The sequence below is a fragment of the Physella acuta genome, unplaced genomic scaffold (assembly GCF_028476545.2).
Source record: "Physella acuta isolate Inbredline_101_S28 unplaced genomic scaffold, ASM2847654v3 ptg000549l, whole genome shotgun sequence".
Taxonomy (NCBI): domain Eukaryota; kingdom Metazoa; phylum Mollusca; class Gastropoda; family Physidae; genus Physella; species Physella acuta.
The window spans coordinates 298,897-322,378 of record NW_026732068.1 but is presented as its reverse complement, the minus strand read 5'-3'; the positions used below and the strand labels follow the sequence as shown (position 1 = coordinate 322,378).

Sequence of the window (23,482 nt, the reverse complement as noted above, 5' to 3'; positions counted from 1 at the left end):
ACTAGGTTGTGCAATTGCAGTAAATGTAGTCTTGGCCGCCGGTCAGTGATTGTGAAGATGCAATGGTTCGTAGTGATTTTCCTCAGGCGACAATGAGGGCCGTTTTTTGTGAAGAATTGAAAACTCGCGTCTAGCTTATAGTTCCTAGCTTGTAGAAAGCGCCCTCGACGCTCATGCCAACTGCAATGACGCTTCGGGGATCACCGCGACCTCTATCAACATCTGGTATACGAATGCGACCAGTATCTTTCACTTCAGCTTGTTTAAATTTTGTTAGCATCTTAGCACTTTGAGTTTGCAAGGTATTATGAGCTGCTGACCTGTTGTCCGTGGCTTCTTGTTTATTGTGACATATTCTGCGAGCACTGTTCCCTCCATACCATTCGTCTGCTTCATTTGCTATTCCGCATATTGCATGGACATCGTTGCCACAGGATCCACAAGAATGGGCTGCACTACCATATTTTTCACAAACTACACAGAGTCTGTTGGCCTTATTATTGTCACGCAACTGGTCTGGATGTTGTGCCACAGCAGCAGATGTGTTAGCTGAGGATGTCGTTGCATTTAAGGCAACCTCCATTTCTTGTTCAATGTTTTAAAGATCTTCCTCAGTAGCTAACTTATCGGGAGCCTCTCTTTGTAGATTTGAAGTGCTAAGTCCCACTTTTGCTTTGCATCCAAACAAGGCTTCGTATGGTGATTGTTGGATTCATTGATTCTTCTTCTTCTTCTTCGTTCTTAATTATTAGTGTTGAAGGGGATCGAGATTTATCTGCCAGTGGGTTTGAACTCGAGACTTTGTTCGAATTTATCAACCATGAGCTTTTTGCCGACTCGACCACGCCTCCAACACAATTAAGCGTTACGTGTCAACTGGTTATGAGCCATTGTGGCCATTGACTCCGATTTCAGCCTGCTTTTCTTTTTGGATTTGCTTCCATAGCTTTTGTCCAACCAAGAACAAACTACAAGGCAGCAGTTGTTTTAATTTTGGAGTTGTCTCTCCTAGAAGAGTGGCTGTCCCCAGCTAACGAGCCTCATCTGCCCGATAGTTTGAACTCGAGACTTTTCGGTTTAGCAACCATGAGCTTTACCGACTCGACAACGCCGAACCCCTGGATTCCTTGATGAAAATTACGGTTTTTCATAAGACTCTCAGGCCAATGAGCTGATTCATCTGTCTGCATCCATGCATGTCATCATCATGCTTTGAACATCTTAGTTGGCACGTTCTACTGAACATTGGCTTTGGCTTTGGCTATGCCTTGCTTCTCTGTGACCTAGTTTAAGTTCAGGCCACATGTTCTTTAGTTCAGAAATAACTTGATTCACAAATTCTCTTCCATTAGGATTTGGATTATTTATTTTGGCAGCCATCTGGTATGTCTATCGCTTGGTCTGACGGCCCTTTTGGTCCATGTCGCATTGCATAAAGAATGTTATACAAACAGAATAATGAAAACGAGATCACAACTTAGTCTAGATAGAACATTGGCCAGGACATCCCGGCCAGTGCGTGCATTGGCCGGCCAATGTACAAAATACGATGTCAAGTTTAAGCGCTTCGGACTTTGGCCAGTACATCCCGGCCAGTGCACGCATTGGCTGGCCAATGTACGACACACGTTCTCAGTGCTAAGTTGTGGTCAACGAAAGCTTCTATACAATTTTATTTTCGGTCGGATTTTGGCCCCTTATAGGGGTTATATATTATAATAGTTTATTGCGAAAGGATTACATTGTTTAAAAAATATGTGCTCGATTAATATATGTTTAAATGATGATATGTGTTTAAATAATATGTGCACTATTCCTTTTATCTCTCTTATGTTGGTTGTCGCATGCCAAGAATCAAGATACTGTTATGTTGGCTCACATAAACGATTTTATATGGGCCTACAATGAAACGTGTAGTTTTTTTCTATATCTTCCGCTCCTTGCTGTGGCTCTGATGGGACTTTGGTCGAGACGACGGGCCCCATTGAGTCAGTCTAGCTCTGATGGGCCTTGGCTTGTGACGAACACATTCAGAGGGCTAATGACAATGCCCTTTAAGATTGACAAGAGGGATTTCCGACTAACAGAAAACAGAAAAAAAAAAGGTTACGATAAACTGACCCCAGACAAACTGACAAACCGAAAATTTGACACTCGACATTTGGCTCCCGACAATATGGATCATAAAAAAGTAACTCGTAAATAAGACAAGTGATACGAGAGCAACAGGAGCCCTGGTACGGCGGGACATGGTTTCTTTCAGACTTTTTTCTCCGGGGGAACATTTAAAACTTCCGGGGGGTATAGGTATAGAGTTTTTTCCCCCTATAAATCCTGAGGAAGGGAGCGATCACGGTGGACCTGGGGAGGAGTTAATTTATCTCCCCTTTATCCAATTTGCACTTCCTTCCCCTTAAAATATAATGCTACACTCCTTTTTTTTTTCCATTTTTACCCCCATTTATTCGCAATTTCGGCTGTCAAATGAGACGGTTTCGTTTAATGGAGCAGTTTCGCGATCATTGTACTGAAGGTTGTCTCTACTAATGCCAATTAGTTTAGAATGTATTCAGTGGTTGTTTTTTTTTTTCAGATTTTATTCTCGGGAAAGGGGGGGGGGGGGGGGGGGGGAGGGCACTTGATACTTTTGGGGAGCGGACTAAATTTTCCTGACTGGCGGACATTGGTAAAAGTACATATTTTCCATATAAATTCCATTTCTTGTGGGATGGGGGGAGGCTGGATGAAAATCTGATGAATATATTAGGCTAGTCAGTGGCGTAGCGAGGTCGGGTGTCACCCGGTGCTGCACTTAATGGTGTCACCCCCCAGAGGCGTTGCGACCCTTCGCGGGGACAAACTTTTGCTACCCCCCCTCAAGTTTTTGATTTGCACCCCCCGCTCAAGTTTTTTATTTGACCCCCCCCCCCTCAAACTTTTGATTTGCACCCCCCCCCCCTCAAGTTTTTCTCTATATATTTTGCTATTTTTTGCCTTGGTGACATCCCCCTAAATGGTGTCACCCGGTGCGGTCCGCACCCCCCCCCCCCTCGCTACGCCCCTGAGGCTAGTTAGTCTATTACCCAAGTTACCCTCCCTTGCATCACTCTGCGCATTAGCATTAGAGGTTTAAGCCAACCGGAAATAAGTTAGCAATTCCCAAATTCTTGGAAAACCATTTTCCTGTAAGACTTATTTATAGATCTAGATCTAGATCTAGATTAGATTGTTCCTTGTTGCTATTTGGCGCTGTACTGTTAGCGATTTTGTGTGTGCCGTAGATCACAACTTCAGTAGGCTACAGGGTAACACTAACAGGATCTAGAATCTAGAGCAGTTGCTAAGTTCTAAAGAAGGCTAAGACTAAAAACTATACAAACAACTGAAAAGAGTTTTAGAAAATCTATTTTTTTAAAGCGTTTGATTGAGCCGCCTCTCTGCATTTTCCTAGATTAGTATACTAATAGTAATAGTAATAGTCTACTAAGTAATAGATATAGTTAAATATAGTAGAGAATCTACATTCAGTTTATTTGCAAAGAAGGTAAGCCTAGCCTATCTAATCTACTAACTATAGAATAGAATATAGATTGGTAATCTATCGTTTTAGGTACGTAAAAGCGTCCGCGACTAGTCATGTGAAAAACAGGTGATTCCTTATATTTTAATAATTATTTCACATTTTCAGGAGGAATTATGTTTTGAAAAATACAAAAATATTTCCTTGTTTCATTTATGTACCTGTTTTTAAACAATTGAATTAAAACTTTTCAGTAATAAATGAAGACTAGCGATGTTTCCAACAGATGCAACCATGCTCATTTACTATAGCAGCCATCTTATTTATTTTTTTTATATTGTAAACTTATAGCCCAAGATTCAGGGGAAGCCACTCTAACTTACACTTACAGATGGCCGCTTTTTATATAGCAAATCCTGCTCGCAAACACTGCTGTTTAAAGTTAATTTCTCGCCTATATTGTTATATTTTGCCATTGATTTAGGTTTATTATTCATTTATCTATAATATTTGACACAAATATATCACAATATACTTCTATTAAAGCCTTGAAAATGAGGTAACTTTTTCGTACATTACTAGCCGCGGGCGATTTTACGTACCTAACGCGATAGATTACCTATAGATTGATAGATCTAGTTTGTAAAAAATATAAAAGAGCACAGAAATTAAGACCAAAAATGTACAAAACAGTATTAGACTGTAATTACCCGCTTAGAGGTCAAATTAGTTATTTAAGCCTACCACTGGTGAGGCTAACAGTTTTTCTTTCAGACGCTTTTCATGGGGGGATGGGGCAGACACTGGTAAAAGTATATAATATAGATTCTATATATATTATATAATATATATATAAATTCTATTTCGTTCGGGGGGAGGGGGGGGGGGGCTGTAGACCTGGAAGAAACTCTGGAGACTAATACTAATACTGTAATACAGGCTCTTAACTTTTATGAAGGTACCAAATGCCCACCAGTTTCAAATGCACATTCACTGAACCCTACTTTATAGTTCTATCGTCTACACCAGGGGTCTCCAAACTTTTCAGTCAGAGGGCCGCATTAACTATCAAATTTCAGTTCGGGGGCCAGTTTCTTCCAGCCATGTCTTTGATTTTTCTGGGCAAACTTCCTCAGCCAACACCAACAAATGATTTTTCCTTGGACAAAAAGATCTCCGCGGGCCGGATGAGAGGACTTCGTGGGCCGCATCCGGCCCGCGGACCGTAGTTTGGAGACCCCTGATCTACACTGATAAAATTCGAACCCCTGAGACTGACTCACAGAACAACTGGGGTTCAATTAAACACAGGTTAAGAACTACTGGGCTAATAAGTACCAAAGTGTATACATGTAGGCCTTTTTATGTTTTAATACATTTTTGATTTCTCTATTTTCAGATTTATTTTTAAAGGATATACGGGAAACACCTCAAGTTCCTGGTCAACATATTGGACAGTTTCCACCTATACATAACTCTACTTATTTTAAAATTTATAAAAATTCACCATGGCCCTCTGGAGCATCTGGCTTAACTGGTCAATTATCAACATGAACGGATGTGAAAATATTGTGAACGGACAAGATTTTAATAATATGTGCTTACCTAATTCATCCTTTAAATCGATAAGACACTGTTATAAAAACAAACTAAAACTAGACTCTAACCGGCCTCAGAAAGATATTTAGTGTTCTCAATGGAGTACAACACTTATGAATTTGCGTGTGAAATACAGTGAATTTATAATGACAAGTAAAAGCTAAATAAATATTTCATAATCAATTTCTTTATTAATTAATACAATTAACTGTAGAAAAGTGTAAAGAGTTATTTTAATTTTAGATGTGTGATTTAATTCGTTATTGTAAAACTGTGATTTCATTAAAAGTGAATTTGATCATCCAATAATCATGGCAATAATGGATGTTATAGCAGAGAAAAGTGATAAACTCATGCCTGAGATATCGGCAGACATCATTATTGAAAAGCCAAAGGTTTTTTTGAAGAAGCGGATCAGCCTTTTCCAGTGTGTTAGTATAATAGTTGGGATCATTGTTGGTTCTGGGATTTTTGTCTCCCCTGTTGGGATAACAGCTCAAGTGCAGTCAGTGGGTGAGAAATTGTTTACAAATGTTCATCGCTTACCTCCCTTTACTCCCCCCTTGTCACACAGTGTCACTTGTCAGGTTTTCATCCACCTGCTCTGTTACCATCACTCTTATGACCCCACCATCCCCATAAAATATGACTGGGCAGTAGGACTTACATCTGCCAAACTGAGAGACTCAGGTTTTGATTCCTGGATTTAGATCTAGAATGTCTTTGAGCTAACCCAGCTCTGATGGGCTCATGTTAGAGAAAGTAACATGAATTTGGGCATAGAACTGAACATTCTTTCATATGCAGCGCCATAGATACAGGTGAACTCTACTTCATCTGCTCTGTCACACTCAAATCTGAAAGGTTGACTTAACTTTTACAAATAAGCTGCATTAAGTAGTAATGAAAATCAGTTATTAAATAATGAAGAGGAGAACAATACAAAATATTTTTTTAAATTCTCAATACAAATAAAATAACAAACATCACAGACATAAAGTTAACAAACATTAGAAATAAAATGTTAACAGACATTATAGACATAAAAATTAACAAATAAAATGTTAACAGACATTATAGACATAAAAATTAACAAATATCATAAATGTTAACAAACATTACAAATATGTAAAAAAAAAAGGTTACAAATAAAATGTTAAAAAACATTACAAATAAAATGTTAACAAACATTACAAATAAAATGTTAACAAACATTACATATAAAATTGTTGACTAACATTACAGACATAAAGTTAACAAACATTAGAAATAAAATGTTAACAGACATTATAGACATAAAAAATTAACAAACATTATAAAATGTTAACAAACATTACAGATGAAATGTTAACAAACATTATTTTAAAAAAATTAACCAGTAATTAGACTAAAAAGTTCTTCTCAATTTCATGTTCAGGTATGTCACTGGTGATGTGGGGCGTGGTTGGATTATACTCAACACTGTGCGCCCTCTGCTATGCGGAGCTGGGTGCCAGCCTGCCAGAGTCTGGGGGAGAGTACGTTTACATCAGACACGCCTGGGGGGACTTTGCTGCTTTCCTGTGTCTGTGGATGAACATGGTTATCATCAGCCCTGCCTGTGTCGCAGCAGCCAGCCTCATTTTTGCCTCGTATATTCTCAAGATGGTATTCATTAACTGTGAGCCCCCTGAACAGCCTGTTAAATTAATTGCGTTCTTAATCATTGGTGAGTAGGCAAGAAGATGTTTGCATATTTTAAAGGGACAGTTTATTACTTAATTGTAGTTTTAACAACCTGGAATTTGGTGAAATTAGATCTTTTATTTGTTTAAAATAATAATTTCTGAAGGTATTTAATTTACAATATTGAGATTTTTAAATGTCGAAATTAAGTATGAGCTAATTTCTATTAGCTATCAAAAATCATAATTTTTAAAAATGGTTAGGTATATTTCTAACATAAAATATAGCCAGTATAGTTAGAAAAAAAAGTATTCACTTAAAATCAGAAAGTTGTTATATTTCATTATCAAATTAGCAATTTTTTTTTAAAAACAAATGTGCAGTGTGGCAAACTATAATTTTATTCAGTTTTAAATTTTCTTTTTGTTTTGAAATGTTTAAAAACAACACTGCATTTTTTTTTCTTTATAAAAGTTACATGATTAACCTTAAAAACACAGTTAACTACATTTGAATTCTCTGTCTCTAGCTTTAGTAATTGTTGTCAACTGGTACAATGTAAACTGGGCCACCAAACTGCAAGTGGTCATCACTTCCTGCAAACTGCTGGCCCTACTTACAATAGTAATCATTGGGTTTTATACCCTGGGTCAAGGTCAGTAGTATTTTAAATTTAAAACTTAAAACCTAACCTGAAATCAACTCAGTATTATTGTTGTAAACTGTTACCAGTAAAAGGTTAATGTTGTTGTATTTATGGTGAACTTTTATATTTTACAGGCAACACTGAAAACTTTAAAGATGCTTTTGAAGGTAGCGACTACAGTGCTGGTGCCATTTCCATTGCATTTTATTGTGGTTTTTGGGCTTACGGTGGATGGTAAGAGCTGTCTCTCTTTTATTTCATCTATTTTTGATCTTGGACTTGGAATTAGTTAAATTGTTTTGTTTTGAAGACTATAAAAAATATCAGCTCATTAGAACTGGATAATTACAAAAGGAATTATATGCTGATATGTTTATGTTTAATGTCACCCTTGTTATTATCTTGTTTACAAAACTAGCCCATCTCCTAGTCACATCAACACAAAGATAAAAACTATATTATTAGTTATATTCATAATATCTATTTGTTTCCTTTTTTAAAAATATCATAAATGCAATGTGCCATTTTATCATTTACTTTATTTTCCTATTGGTTAATCATTTAACTCAGCTACTATCTATTTTAGTAAACAACAAAGTAATAAAATGATCTTGCTGACATTATTACATTTAAAAAAAAAATGAAAATGTTAATTGATATTTTTTTATTATTCAGGAACTACTTAAACTTTTTAACGGAAGAAGTTATCAAACCTCATCGGTGAGTTATTTTTTCAAAATTGAATTCGTAGGTTAAAAATTCTACCTGATTACCATTAGGTAGCACAGTGGATGAAAATCTAAAAAAAAATTTATTTTTAATTGGAAGAAATTAGTCATCGTTACAATTAAATGATATAGCCGTACTGTATTCAAATTATATTTGAAGATTACATTTGTGACAGATATTTGTTACAATTTTTTAAAATGTATCCTAACACACACTGTTTTGCTTCTATTTATTTTAAAGATCTTTGAAACTAAAAATTCCATTCAAGAAATTTTTTATTTTCAGCAATCTTCCTTTGGGCGTTATAATATCTATACCTATTGTAACTGTGATTTACATAACTGTGAACGTGGCTTATTTTTCTGTCCTTACACCTATGGAGATGCTGCAGTCCTCTGCAGTTGCTGTGGTCAGTGTTTTTTTTTTTTCACTTTTACAATAATGACAATGTTGCTAGATTATGGTATTTTTTTTACTTATCTTGCTATAAGAATGTTGCCAAATTTTAATATTCTTACTTACTGATTGTAATGTTGCCAGATTTTAGTATTCTTTACTTACTAAATGATTGTAATGTTGCCAGATTTTGGTGTTGTTTACTTATCTAACTTTAAGAGCATTGTCAAATTTTATTATTATTTTTACTTAATTAACTATAGCAATGTTTCCAGATATTTGTGTTTTTTTTTACTTATTTAACTATATGTGATATAACCATCTTTGTGTAATTTTCAGACTTTCCTTGAGAGAACTGTACGTTCTTTATCCTATGTGATTCCTGTCATGATTTCTATTTCTGTTGTTGGCAGCATTAATGGCGCTGTACTTGGTATGTCAAGGTCAGTCACTAATTCAGCTGTTTTTTTACTTTCTCGTATATACGAAGTATAGAGAAAGTATTGTAATCGTGCAAAAAAATCTCTTGAAATTTTAACAATTTTCACCGTATTACACCTCAGTCCTTCATCACATCCGAAGTATAGAGGACTTATTTTAATGGGGCAAAAATTATCAATCCAGATTTCTCAAAATTAAGAGGTTTTATGCGTAATCCATTCTGAAAAACTGGGCTTTGCAATCCTGTCCGTATGTCTGTGTGTCTGTGTGTGTGTAAACACGATTACTTGAGTACCGTTACAGCTAGGTTGATGAAATTTCATATATAAGTATTTTATCAAAATCGTAGATCCGTATCAACTTTTGAGCGATAACCGGAAGTGGTACTTTTTCAACTTTGAATTTTTCAAAAGCCTATAACTTGAGTACTATTTCAGATAGATAAATGAAATTTCACATGTGAGTAAAAGATCTAATTTTCTATCTTCTGTTAAATTTTGAGTAATTTCCGTTGACCGGAAGTAGTAATTTACGCTACTTCTGATTTCTCAAAAAACTAATGTAAATTTTTAAAGTACTAATATTATTGCGCACTATTATGCACTTTTTTATTTGGCGTTCACTTGGTGTGCAATTCTTTTGTCTACGAGATTTTATTCTATTTTTAAAACTAAGTATTTAAAATGGATTAAAAATCATGTCTATAGCCAGAGTTCCCATCCCCTGTTGTTTTATATAAGAATATTCGAGAAAGTTTAGGGGAGATCACTCCCGGTTTATTTTTAAGTTGTTCCGTGTTAATTTATTTAATTAGGCATGTATCATATTTACAGAAATAAGCAATATACCTGTTAAATGTAATTTAAAAATATTTGTTTTTAAAAAAAATGCAATGTATCTACTTTTTTTTTTCAGATTGTTTTGTGTGGCTGCAAGAAATAATCACTTGCCCCTCATTTTTTCAATGGTCCACATACACACCTCTATACCTAGACCTTCCTTTTTGATTATGGTGAGTAAAAAAAAAATATTTTACACCAAGTAAAGACTCAGATAGTTAACTTTGCCGATGTCATTTTATTTGTTTAAATGGCTTCAAAGCATATAAGTTTTATTATTTTATTACTAAAAAAAAACACTTGTTTCTTATGTTTCTCTTTATTCTTCAGTTCATCTTTGTGGTTCTGATGCAGATGTTTGGGGATATTTTTTTACTAATTGAAATGATGGGATTCTGCCTATCAATTGTTCTTACCTTGGTATTCAGTGGGCAGGTCTTGATGCGTAGGACAAAACCTAATCTCTCAAGGCCTATTAAGGTAAATGTTAACTTAGTTTATTTGTTGAGTTGTGTGAATAATTCTATCTGTAACGTGGAAATAATTTGGGAGGGAAGGTTAATATTTCATCTAAATTTAGTTTAAAACTGCACATTTTAAAAATAAATTTTATGTAATTATTAAAATATATTAAACGAGCCGACCCGCGGCATATCATACGCCGCTATTTACTTGTTTTATTTTCTACTTTTCAGTAATTCATAATTTGTGAATTCGACAGTACCAATGCTGCCACTGAAAATATTTGCTTTAAAACACTATCAGTAGGTCGTTGAGGACGATACTACCCCCACCCTCCTTTCCCCCAACCCCTACCCTACACCTCCCCCCTCCGTGAAAGCAGCCTCCTCTTAGTTACCTCCCCTAAGTTTAAAATCGTTTCAAACTAAATTATCTGCCCCTGTTAGCCGTCACTAAACCCAGCTCTACCATTAATGTAAACATTTAGCATGAACCACAGCTCACCAGACCATGTAGGGGTGGGGTGATAGGGAGTGCGCTTACAGCTTGTTTTCTAGCGTCTCCCAGAAGAGAATTATATATATAGATATATATAGGCCTATAATTATAATATATTAAAATAATTTTTTTTTATTCAGTGGTACAGTAAAATGGTTCATGTATTGTATTTAATATTAATACACAAGCTTGGAATTGCTTAAATATGGTTTTATTCACTTAACTAATGATTGTGTTGATTCAGTTTTTAACAAAACACAATATTACATTATTTTAGTTTTATTTTACTTTTATTTGAACTCAGCTACCATGGATACTGCCAGTAGTGTTGTGTTTATCAAGCCTGGCTATTCTAATAACAACAGTATATCAAAAGCCAAGTGAGAGTTGTCTGGCCCTGATGGTGGTAGCGTGTGGGTTACCAGCCTATCTGCTGGGTTCCAAATGTAGGAAGCCACAGTACATTCAGCGTGTCATAGGTGATTTACTGTTAATCTTATGTTGTCTACACTTTATCTATCTAGTACTTCTGTTAGCTTAACGATACCACATCACAGCATCTGGTTATAAAGATAGTAATAGAAGTAGCAAATATTAGTTATTATATAGCTAGTTGACTAATCCAGTCAATAATACCAGACTAGATAACTAAACATACATTTAAAATTTGTAAAAATTTTACCACCATGTTTTTAATGATGTTTATCAAATTTCTGTCAGACCAAGCTACAAGAATTCTGCAAATTCTGATGCAAGTTTACCCACCTGACAAACAAGGCTCTAAAGAAACCACAAGAAATTAGTAGGTCTTTACACTGGTTTCTTCACACCGAAGTCACAGCAGAGTTAACTGCACTATACATTTAACCTAAAACAGTTTGTAGTCCAGACATGGAACAAGTCTTTGAAAAATGTGGTGAAGCCGACCAAAGTCCTACATGGGCTGTTCAGCCAAAAGGATGGGTGGATGGATTTTACTTTTGTCATATTAAAAATACTTATCGAAATATGTATAACATTCATATTATTTGGAAAGAAATATACTTCATTTTTATTAAGATACTTAACATAGCATTGTTTTTTTAGCATATACTAATTGCACAGTTTCTCTATGAAAGCTTTTATTGTGTTTGTATGCTTACATATTATTTAATAAACTCTCAAAATATAAATACTGAAGTCCCTCTGTTCTATTATTAAAAAGGTTCTGTTCAGCATTGGATATTTACACAAAAAATTTTGTAAAGAAAAGAAAACTCCGAACAAAGTGTGACTTGATGTCAAAGTTTTAATGGTAAAATAGTATCACATAATTGTGAATGAATAGAAATATTGGTTTTTCTATAATGTAAAAAGCTTTTCAAATTTTAATGAATAGGGAAAAATAATTTATAATTAATTAACAACAATAAATAAACTGTAAATATTACCTTCTAGATGGGAGAAGGGAGACTATCCCATTAACTGTTCAATAGTCTGTAAATAAATGGGGCGAGAGGAGTGGCTACACTATGAGGTTAATTCACCAACTGGAAATGTTAACATCACCAACCAATAAAACTGAGTCATTAAGAAAAATAAAACATTTATTTGAAAACAATAGGCAATTGCATATAGTTTATCAAAGTATTTAGACAGGAAACAATTCTAGTTGATCAAATTATTTAGACAAGAAACAGTTCGAATTCATGTTTCAGCTTAACCACTATCGAGTCATTCCTACAGAACAATTTTTTTAATGTAGTTTTAAAAATGGTGATAAATCCATTTGAATGAATTATCATTTAAAGATGTCACAAGCTTGTTAACAATATTTATCTTTAAAATTAAAATACAACTTCTAAACTTAAATGATCTAAAAAGGTATAAGAAAAAAAGGGAATGTACTTATACAAGATTGTCTTTTCATGTTGACCATTATAATTTCCAGCAAAATAATTTCTTGTGTGCATTTTAAACTTACATTTAAATAAATCCACAGAAATGATCCCCACTCTGTCATAAAATAGTAGCCTGCCTTTAAACATTTGCTGAAAGCTAAACTAAGACCCTGTGTAAATCTCCATTCTCATGTAGCAGCCCTACATTCATGATTTATTCACAGACACAGCATTGACAAATAAACAGACCAGCCCAAAGATAAACTGATTCACAACTTCAGCCATCTTAGTGTTGTAAGATAATTAATCACAATCTCCAAGCTTTTTCTTATCATGATGCAGGACCCATATAGGAGAGAATTTTTAACAAGAGCCATTTGACAAAAGGTTCAACTTATTACAGTACCACACACAAAATTTAACAATTTTATAAGGGCAGTTATCATGACTAGCAATTTTATCAGTTGTGGGCAGTCATAAACTACTAACAGAAATTTTAATAGTAACAGATCATTTTCTGCACATATTAAAAAAGAATATCACACAAATGTTGACAAAAAATTCCTTGTTATGCGGCTACTTCAGTTATAAAATTATTTCTTCAATATGGAATGACAGCATTAATTTGTGAAGCAGCACTGTCTGAATAAAATATGGAATGTAGTATTTCTATGAGAACACAGTACAACATTGATTACAAAAAAATTATCGTGCATAATATTGTTTGATATATTAATATTCTTCATGTACAAGAACAGTGACATAGGTAACCATGTGAACCACTCTTAAGCTGAATTCACTTGCTGACAGTCCAAAAAGCTGATGTGAGGGCTAACTATTCACACAAATAAAGCTGTCTTTAAATAAAATAAATAAGTGTTATGAAAGCACAGTCACGACATTCAGTTTAGGTTAAAAGATATGGGCAACACAACCATCAGACATTCCTTGATTTAATAAACAAGCTCTCTTATTTTGTTCAGCCTCTCTAAATACTTACACCTCTATTTAGTGCTAATATTTTAAATCAATCTTGATTAGACAAATAGCATTCAATCTCAAAACATTTAATACACAATCAATGTGACATTGAAAAAAAATAATTCATTTTTAAATCTGATTATACCCTAAAAGTCAATTAATAGCAATTTAAAAAATTGTTTTGTAACATCAATGTTAGGGGCCTATCAAACAGTTTTTGTAAACAGCAATTACATGTAAAAATAATATATTAAAAAAATCACAAAGATAACTAACAAAGATGTAAACAAGGCAATGTTTATAAAATATAAATGGTATGATAAATATTTGTCCACTCAGGTGAAATCATGGTGATCACAACATCCAACTCTTTGACGAGATTCATTGAAACTTTATTGTAAACAGTAAACACAATCGTATTATCAAAACAAGTTCAAAATAAAATTATTTAATAATTCCTTCTTTAAATCAAGCACAACAATGACACCAGGATAGCAATCAACTTACTCTTTTATCTCTAGTTGACCACGGTTCTATGATATTAACTAATATTTATTGATTATCACTTTTGACTATTTTTTTCATGAAATAGTAAAGATACATCTTGGGTAAAAAGGACGCAACATTTTTTCATAAGATGGAACAATACTGAAAGCTTTAGGCAGGGATTAGGTGGCATCAATCATATTCATTTGAAATTTCTTTTTACCATAGCATTTAAAAATCGTTCATATTTCATTCAGTCATTTATTTTTCTGGCGTTAATTTACTTCTAGCCACAAGCTACATGAATGTCACAAACCAACAAGAAACCCACAATCACTGTATTAGTTCTATGTACAAGTGAGTCAACAACAGAAAGGAGAAACCTCAACCAGTGAATAAGTATAGAATAATCAAACATCAGCTAAATATGACATGTGATTACAAAGTTGGATAAACCTACGGTGTAGAACAATGCACAGACAAACACAAAAAGGCATTTGGACAGGTCAATTCAGTTCTATACAGTTCTGTTATATGTAACTAGTTAAACTGTTTCAACTATCATTAGCAGACTTCTAATATGCCAGATAAATTTCTAGATTTAAAACCAAACAGTTGATATTAAAAAAAACCTGTTGATGTCAAAAACTATAATTTATCATAACTTTAGTACACTCCTAAAGTCTGTTTCTTATATCAGTTGGTCTTTGATATGGTGCGTGTGTCGCTAGTCCTCTATACACCCAACTAAGCAAACAAAGCACTCATCCTTGCAGACAGCCAGACTTGATTATTTTATGTATATCTTTCTTGAAACTCATGGTGCCACTTGTTGAAATCAATGTTAAACACCAGTAAACAACCAGTTGCTAAACCAGCAATCAAGAACCTGTGGGTGAATAGGTTAACATTGTGGTGTTTTTTGGGAGAATACATTTTACATAGTAACTTGGATTCAATTTGAACATGGATTAAATTTCATTAAAGTATTATCTGTAGGCCTAAATGATGTGATTATTGCCAATCCTCCCTCTCCTATACATAATTCTAACACAAAATGTTTTACTTTAAAAAGTAAGAAATGTATACAAAGTAACTTTTCTAACCTGTGATCATGGGTCAAGGCCAGAGAGCGTATGGCACTATCACATACAGGGTAGGCGTAGAGATGACTGAAGTCATGTGCCCGCCACACCTCCACCACACCGCCATTACCACCCAGGATCATGTATTGACCATCACGACTCAATATGACAGACTGATAAGGAAAATTTTAAAAATTAACAAAAGCCAAAAAAAATTTTTCTCTACCAGATGTACTTTCTTCTGTTCAGAGAATATATTCACCAAATAAAAGTGAATTTTAAACAAACAATAAGAAAGAGTTTTCTTAATTGCGTAAATGAATAAACAATTCTTTTGTTTTTATAAGTAAAAGTTATGTTACCCTGTGATACTTGGCAATCATTATGGCAGATGAAATAGAATTTATCTTTTTCTAACGGACCACATAATGCATTCAAGGTACCGGAACAGGCGAAAGAGGTGACAAAAAACTTTTATAACTACCTTAAATCCACTGACCAATAAGAGGTTACAATGAACTGACCAATATGAGATTACAATGAACTGACCAACGCTCGTAGCACTGACCTGTAACATGTCCTTATGCTCCATGAAGTGCAGCAACTTTCCGTTGATGCTAAACATGCAGATGCTGCCCCGGTCGTAGGTCAGCAGGATGTAGGCCTCTCGTGAGATGGTGATCAGACGAGGTGACACGCAGGTCGAGGGGGGCTCCAAGGAGTGCAAGAGGTCACCAGTTAGGGAATGTACCAAGCTTGGACCATCTAACACAGAAGACAGAGAATAATGTATTAAAGCATTTAGTCTGGAAGTGACATATATATATATATATATATATATATACACACATACTTACATACATATAGGATTTTTCCCCCACCTAGAGGATATGTTTACATAAACACACACCTAAACCTAATTGAGGTAACTCAATTAGGGAGAAATGTGTACTCACCTTTAGAGCCACTGACAACAAGACCTAGCTCAGCAATGGTGGCAACACAGGTGATTTCAGACTGATGGCCTGTGAGGACTGTCCTAGGTGTGGGCATGTCTACACCTGCACAGGGTAAAATAAAGAATATAGTATCTCACTGATACAAGACAAACACACACCAACAAATAAAATGAGATTATTTAAAAAATTGTAGTTCTCCTTGTCATAATGTAACCAGAATAGCTGGTCTACACACAGAATTAACCCTCAGTCTACCACATTAGCTGATCCACACACAGCATTAACCTATGTCGATCCCATTAGCTGATTCAAACAAAACATTAACCCTATACCAGCTGATTCACAACAGTGAATTAACCCCATATCTGCAATATCAGCTGATATCCACACACCATTAACCCTATATTAGCCAGATGTCCACAGAATGAAAACAAAACCAACAATACCCTTACTGTTGTCCCCCAATGAAATCAAAACCAACAATACCCTTACTGTTGTTGTCCCCAATGAAAACAAAACCAACAATACCCTTACTGTTGTTGTCCCCAGAACAACAACAAAACCATCAATACCCTTACTGTTGTTATCCCCAATGAAAACAAAACCAACAATACCCTTACTGTTGTCCCCAATGAAAACAAAACCAACAATACCCTTACTGTTGTCCCCAATGAAAACAAAACCAACAATACCCTTACTGTTATCCCCAATGAAAACAAAACCAACAATACCCTTACTGTTATCCCCAATGAAAACAAAACCAACAATACCCTTACTGTTATCCCCAATGAAAACAAAACCAACAATACCCTTACTGTTATCCCCAATGAAAACAAAACCAACAATACCCTTACTGTTATCCCCAATGAAAACAAAACCAACAATACCCTTACTGTTGTTATCCCCAATGAAAACCAAACCAACAATACCCTTACTGTTGTCCCCAATAAAAACAAAACCAACAATACCCTTACTGTTGTTATCCCCAATGAAAACAAAACCAACAATACCCTTACTGTTGTCCCCAATAAAAACAAAACCAACAATACCCTTACTGTTGTTATCCCCAATGAAAACCAAACCAACAATACCCTTACTGTTGTCCCCAATAAAAACAAAACCAACAATACCCTTACTGTTGTCCCCAATAAAAACAAAACCAACAATACCCTTACTGTTGTTGTCCCCAATGAAAACAAAACCAACAATACCCTTACTGTTGTCCCCAATAAAAACAAAACCAACAATACCCTTACTGTTGTCCCCAATAAAAACAAAACCAACAATACCCTTACTGTTGTTGTCCCCAATGAAAACAAAACCAACAATACCCTTACTGTTGTACCCAATGAAAACAAAACCAACAATACCCTTACTGTTGTACCCAATGAAAACAAAACCAACAATACCCTTACTGTTGTCCCCAATGAAAACAAAACCAACAATACCCTTACTGTTGTTGTCCCCCAGGACGGCCTGAGACTTGGCACTGAACATCCAAACCATGACCGTACAATCCTTTGATCCAGTTATTACATAACAGTCCTGACTAACGTTACACTCTGACCGAGCTACACAAGTCACAACATCAAAGTGGCCAAAAATTACTTGGACAATGCGAGCTGAAATGGACATTGGCAAACAAGTTTTAGATGAGATTTTTGTACTAAACAAATTAGAATTATTTAAGTCTATACATAAACAAACAAATAGTATGTATTTATTTAGTCAAATACATTAATAAATGAAATTACTCTGTCATAAAATTTAAAAAATTATTTTAGATAAAACTTCATCAAATAGAAAAAAATAATTTTATCATACAAATGAATACTAGTTAAAAATACTATTGTAATGTTAAAATTAAAATACCGAGTCTTCATTCAATATACCTGTGTCAAGATGGTAGATTCTAAAACTCTTGTCCCAAAACCCACAGGCAAACAGGAAACGGTTGTCCGCGGTTGTCACAAAACTGTGGTGGTTGACAGGCAATCTTTGATCAAAGTTGTCACCCAAAGTTCTTTTCTGGAGACCAGTGTTCATAACTGGTGGAAAACAGAGAGAGATTGTAGGTTTTTCATGTACAGATCACATTCAGTGGTCTGTCACGTGCATCGACTAACCAGTCCTGCTGTATGTGATCTGTCACAAGCATCAACTGTCACAAGCATCAACTGTCACAAGCATCAACTGTCACAAGCATCAACTGTCAAAAGCATCAACTGTCACAATCATCAACTAACCAGTCCTGCTGTATGTGATCTGTCACAAGCATCAACTGTCACAATCATCAACTGACCAGTCCTGCTGCATGTAAACTGTCACAAGCATCAACTGTCACAAGCATCAACTCACCTAACAACTGGTCCATTGCTAGAGGCAGGTTAGGAGGGGCTGCTGGATCTGCCTTGTCTGAAGAAAAACTTGCGGCATTTCCTTGAGCTGAAGTAGTTGTAGGGCACAGTTAACAGTTGAGAATTAGATGAGAAATATAAATCTAATGTGACAAACTCAAGAAAATCAAAATTTGTATGTGTTACTACCTTCTCATTGATAAAAGCATTTCTCAAACCACCATGTAAAAACAACACAGATATTTCCCTTGAATGAAGTATATTGTATGTTGATGTCTTACGTGTGTAGTTGTTGTTCCATCTATTAATAGCATAGTTGTGATTGCAGGAGATGCTTGTCACGGCAGGTACTGGCACGGCAGGGTGTGTGTTGGCAGCCACATGAGTGACAGGTGAGTTGGACAGGAACTTCATGATCATACACACGTCCTCTTGGTTCTTGGAGAACATCATTGGACTCTGAGACAAACACAAGCACAACTTATTCAACAGCAAAACACAACGTATTCGTGTAGAACAGACCCATATAAAAAACAATAAACAAAGGGATTAAATTAAAAAAAAAAACATGTTTGTGTTCACAATGTATTTGGTTATACAAACCATTCACAATCTACATTTAAAAAATTAGTTTTAGAACTCCAGCAACTGACCAAAGATACCATCAGTATGATGTTTAGTCTTTCAATAAAATTTGTTTTACATTTGAGGTATGATGCATCAAAATATAAAACCAACATGCATCAAACAATTGATCCAAGCATCAATCAAAATTAAAAATGTTCATGAAAATGAAGGTAGGAATTGAGGTGAAAACCCATAACAAATGCCAGTTACTCATACAAAATTAGATTTTCACATAAAGAAAATTGTCTGTGTATATGATGCTAAATTTAATTAAAAAAGAAAATTCTTATGCTTAAAATTCAATTCTGAAACAAACTAAATATGAGTAATGAATTGTTTCCTTAAAATGAAGGTAAGCTTTAAAGAATAAAGGGTGATATTTTCATGTTAAATAAAGAATGTGTACAATTGCCAAATGTGTTCCTGCCCCAAACACAAACACTTCAAATTAAAAAGTTAACAAGACCATCTGTATTGAACTAAATATAATGCTTGAGAAAATATATTTTCATGCAGTTCTAATTTCCTATGTTAGGTTATCTTTTGTTGTTTAAAATGTTTCATTCTAAAAAGAAAGATGTCAATACAACAAACCAAAAAGTAGTAATCTGAATGTAAGAGTTTTTGCTTGGCCTTAACTAATAAATCTGTCAGGTGGTTGGTTAGTTGACAAGTGTAAGAATTTTTACTTGGTTGGTTAGCTTACAACTTCAAAATCACTAGACAAAAATGTCACGCCTAGCTAAATTTTAATGTATAGTAAGTAATGTATGCAATTAAATGCCAGACCAACACATTAAAAAAATTTTTTGTTGTTAAGTATGATGTGTCTTAAACAATAACTGATCTATGATAATTTGCTAGAATATAGTTATGATATGGTATTATATTCACTCTCATAATACATTGATTTAGGCTTATAGATCCTTGAAACTCCACAGAGACTTGCAGAAATATGTATGTGCTTATGTTGGTGCTAGCTGGATTCTTTACACAAACAGAGTTGGGTTAGTACAGGAGAGAAACACATTAGTATTGAAAACTATTTTAGTAATGGTATAGGAACACACTAGTAGTAAAAACTATCTTTCATGATGAGTTTGTATCAGAGAATCTATGATTGTAAAGGAACTTTGACGGCCAAATTTTCATAACAGTAGATCTGTAGAAGGCCATTTGTTTACAATATGAAGCAACAGGTTTCCCTGGCTCTAGCTGTCAAAGATAAATAATACTTTGACATTATTTACTAAAAAAATGGTTTGTGTGTGTAATTATAATTACAAGCTAGCTTATAATAATATTGCTGCCTATCATTGAACAGGTTTAAGTTTTTTTAAGTTTGAAATAATTCAGCAGGCTTATCTACATATTAGATTTTATCTTTTGATAGCCTGGAACGTAAAATATCTTGATTGAATATAACAGTTAATAAAAATAGACAGATCACTGTGATGAGCATATGGCCTTCAATACGGCAGCAACAAACCTAGCTATATACAGGATTTACATAATTTAAAAGTATGCAAGTCTGGATGTAACTTAATTACAAATTAATTCTTTTTTCAGACTATATTTAAAAAAAGAAAATCTTGTAAATTTGGTTTGTTGGAGAGTTTAAACAAAAAATTAAAAATAAAAAAGTAAACCTATATTTTATTCCAATCCAAAAATCATAAGGGAAAAAAAATGAAAAGAGCAAGAAATAATAATGTTTAAAATAGAAGCTGCCAAGCAGATAAAGCTAGGGTATGATGAAATAACCTTGTTGATGATGCTTCTACGGTCCTGATTTTTTTCTATTAACTGCAACAAAATAAAAATACTCATCAAATAAACATTAAAGGACACAAGTTTTTCCATTTCACAGGAATGTTAAGTAATGGACTGGTAACAACTGACTTCTATCACTGAAATATTAAACTAGCTGCCAAATATTTCCTCCAAGAGAATGGTTAGTAGAGGCCTATAAATGCAGTCATTTGTATTACACTTAAAAACAATTCTATGAACTAAAATACAGGACCATATAATTTTCCTTTCAAAATTCATGTTTCACAGTTTTTATAAAAATTAATCAAAATGATTTTTATCATTACTTTTGGATTAATTTGACTAGACAACAGATGAATTTCTTGAATGAGAAAAATAAATTAGAAATAATTAGCATTTCTTTAATTCTTAAGATTAGAGAATGAATCATTAAAGCTTTAGACTTATAAACAGATCTACTCAAATTAATTCTTTGAAAAAATCTAAGATCGTCAAGTTGGATAGTTAGTGCATATGATGAATGAGGACATGACGGTTATTACAAGAAGACATTGATGAGATGATTAGAGAAGGTTTCCTCTGGAGCTCAGGACACTTACCAACCATTGATTCCACACACAGAATCACACTTTCATTGTTAAACATTTTTCTTATAACAAAATTGTTGTGTAGAAAAAATAAATCTAAGTTATGTATAACGAATTGTATAATTTTAATTTAAAAAAAAACTATTGTTACATTATAAGAATAAAAAAATTTTGTATAGAAAATGAAGCTAATTTATAAATTACAAATAAGAATTTCTAAAAAAAAATAGTTTAAATTTTTTTTTCTCTACTGCATAAAAGAAAATAATAAAGATTTAAAAATCCATAAAAAATTCCTATAGTTCAAGACTTGAGTATCTATCTTGGTTATAACAGCATAGTAGGTTAACAAGCAAGTTATCTTTGTATACCAGAAGAATAGTTCTACAAACACAAAAGAAAACTCATTTCTAAGATGAAAAAAAAAAAAGATTCACCAGGTTTACAGACTCAGGGGGATAGCACACCTGTAGTAGAAAGGTAGCAACTACATGGCATTGTGACTAGGTTATGGGGCTTTTGTACTGCTTCAATAGGTTAAAGGTCAATAGCCACAGCACATAACAATCATTCAATAATTATATAAGCTGTGTACATGTATGGGTGCACATGCATGTGTGTATTATATATGTTGTCTTGATCCTGTCAAACACAAGGCCTATACAATACTGGTCACTTAAATAAAAATATGAACATGAACCTGTGGCTAATTCTATTTTATGAAGATTAATTCTAATTCTATTATTTTCACAAATTCCACCAAGAATTCACTAACTACACTTATAAAACCTAAGATAGCATACAATAAAGCATATTAAGTGGTTATGTTAAGATGTAACAAGAATCTACATTAGGGCTACCTTCCATGCTGTAAGCCTCTAACCAAACCATCAGCTATTTTTGTTTAGGAACAACTACTTTGATGAGAAACTTTGTTCTTTTGCTTGAAACAAATACTTTGGTAAAAAAAAAATTTCTTTTGTTTTATTTACATCCACTGGAGTGATGTAAAAGAATTTCTCTCTTCAAAAGAAAATGTATTTCAGGTTGTTTTTTTTGCTAGACTTAAATGAAAAAAATAATTCACCCTTCCTTCTCTGAATTAGTATAAACAAAACAAAATAAACTAAATTCTAACCAAAACCATTTAGCTGCAGGAGAAACTAATGGATTATTTTTTTAATGAAGTAATGAATAATACTGTTGAAAAAAAAAGACAAATGAAACTGTAACATAGTGGACCATAAAATTTTGGCCTGTGTACTTACAAGGTGCATCACAGAGCTTCTAGGTGGGTGTGGCTCTGTCAACAGCTGGGTGGGTGTCTGACCAAAACTGCGGATCTGGTTCTCAATGGCCTGGTGAAGAGTGAGGCAAACAATGGAAATTAATTAGAGTTACATACAGGAATCTTTTTGTTAATCTACAAATAGACACACTGGTAGACTGATGGTGACACAGGGAGGAGGCTGAATGTATAGGACAGAAATGGGAAAAGCTGAAGAGTGATAGGAGACAGTGGAGAGCTTTAACAGAGACCTTATGTTCATTAGGTACCAAAAGTGAATAAAGATGTAGAATGCAACTAAAATGTAAGGAAGTGTGTACATACCTCTTTCATGACAGGGTCAGTCATAGTCTCTAGGTTGACACTGCCCTCATAGGTCAGGTAGTAGAAGACATTGGTGGCTCGCACTGCTTCAGGTCCTGTGGTGTCAGGTAGTTTTAGTGGTCATTTACAGTAGTGGTGAGACATACATAGACATACAGTGCAAACTAATTAAAGCATACATAGACATACAGCACAAACTAATTACAGAATACATAGACATACAGCACAAACTAATTACAGAATACATAGACATACAGCACAAACTAGTTACAGCATACATAGACATACAGTACAAACTAATTACAGCTGTGTTGTCACTTTGGTTAAAAAATGGAATGGT

At 34.1% G+C, this 23,482-nt stretch overlaps 2 protein-coding genes across 18 annotated transcripts in view; one reads left to right on the top strand and one right to left on the bottom strand.

Annotated features, from left to right (window-relative positions):
* The first annotated feature begins 3,167 nt into the window (after positions 1–3,167).
* Positions 3,168–11,948, top strand: LOC131946251 (cystine/glutamate transporter). Of its 2 annotated transcripts, none has more exons than XM_059306956.1 (12): positions 3,168–3,185; positions 4,920–5,632; positions 6,537–6,827; positions 7,314–7,439; positions 7,565–7,664; positions 8,106–8,150; positions 8,445–8,568; positions 8,895–8,998; positions 9,912–10,008; positions 10,166–10,315; positions 11,100–11,274; positions 11,516–11,948. In XM_059306956.1, exons 2-12 carry the CDS (start codon positions 5,431–5,433, stop codon positions 11,596–11,598), a joined length of 1,497 nt encoding a protein of 498 aa, XP_059162939.1. In that variant the 5' UTR covers positions 3,168–3,185; positions 4,920–5,430; the 3' UTR covers positions 11,599–11,948. The 2 variants fall into 2 exon arrangements, with proteins under 2 accessions (XP_059162939.1, XP_059162937.1); XM_059306954.1 differs by lacking the exon at positions 3,168–3,185 and adding an exon at positions 3,223–3,544.
* Positions 11,949–12,074: 126 nt separating this feature from the next.
* Positions 12,075–23,482, bottom strand: part of LOC131946249 (neurobeachin) — a 175,060-nt gene continuing 163,652 nt past the window's right edge. For 7 of the 16 annotated variants that reach the window (XM_059306935.1, XM_059306936.1, XM_059306943.1 and 4 more), the window contains 12 exons: positions 23,143–23,237; positions 22,799–22,888; positions 21,968–21,997; positions 20,935–20,976; positions 18,825–19,002; positions 18,545–18,631; positions 18,079–18,234; positions 17,635–17,808; positions 16,184–16,288; positions 15,796–15,992; positions 15,249–15,400; positions 12,075–15,031 (listed from right to left, as the gene is read on the bottom strand). In XM_059306935.1, the coding sequence (XP_059162918.1) occupies positions 14,938–15,031; positions 15,249–15,400; positions 15,796–15,992; positions 16,184–16,288; positions 17,635–17,808; positions 18,079–18,234; positions 18,545–18,631; positions 18,825–19,002; positions 20,935–20,976; positions 21,968–21,997; positions 22,799–22,888; positions 23,143–23,237 (1,400 nt within the window). In that variant the 3' untranslated portion in view covers positions 12,075–14,937. The remainder of the gene's footprint in view (positions 15,032–15,248; positions 15,401–15,795; positions 15,993–16,183; positions 16,289–17,634; positions 17,809–18,078; positions 18,235–18,544; positions 18,632–18,824; positions 19,003–20,934; positions 20,977–21,967; positions 21,998–22,798; positions 22,889–23,142; positions 23,238–23,482) is intronic. The other 9 variants (XM_059306937.1, XM_059306949.1, XM_059306941.1 and 6 more) reach the window with 6 other exon arrangements.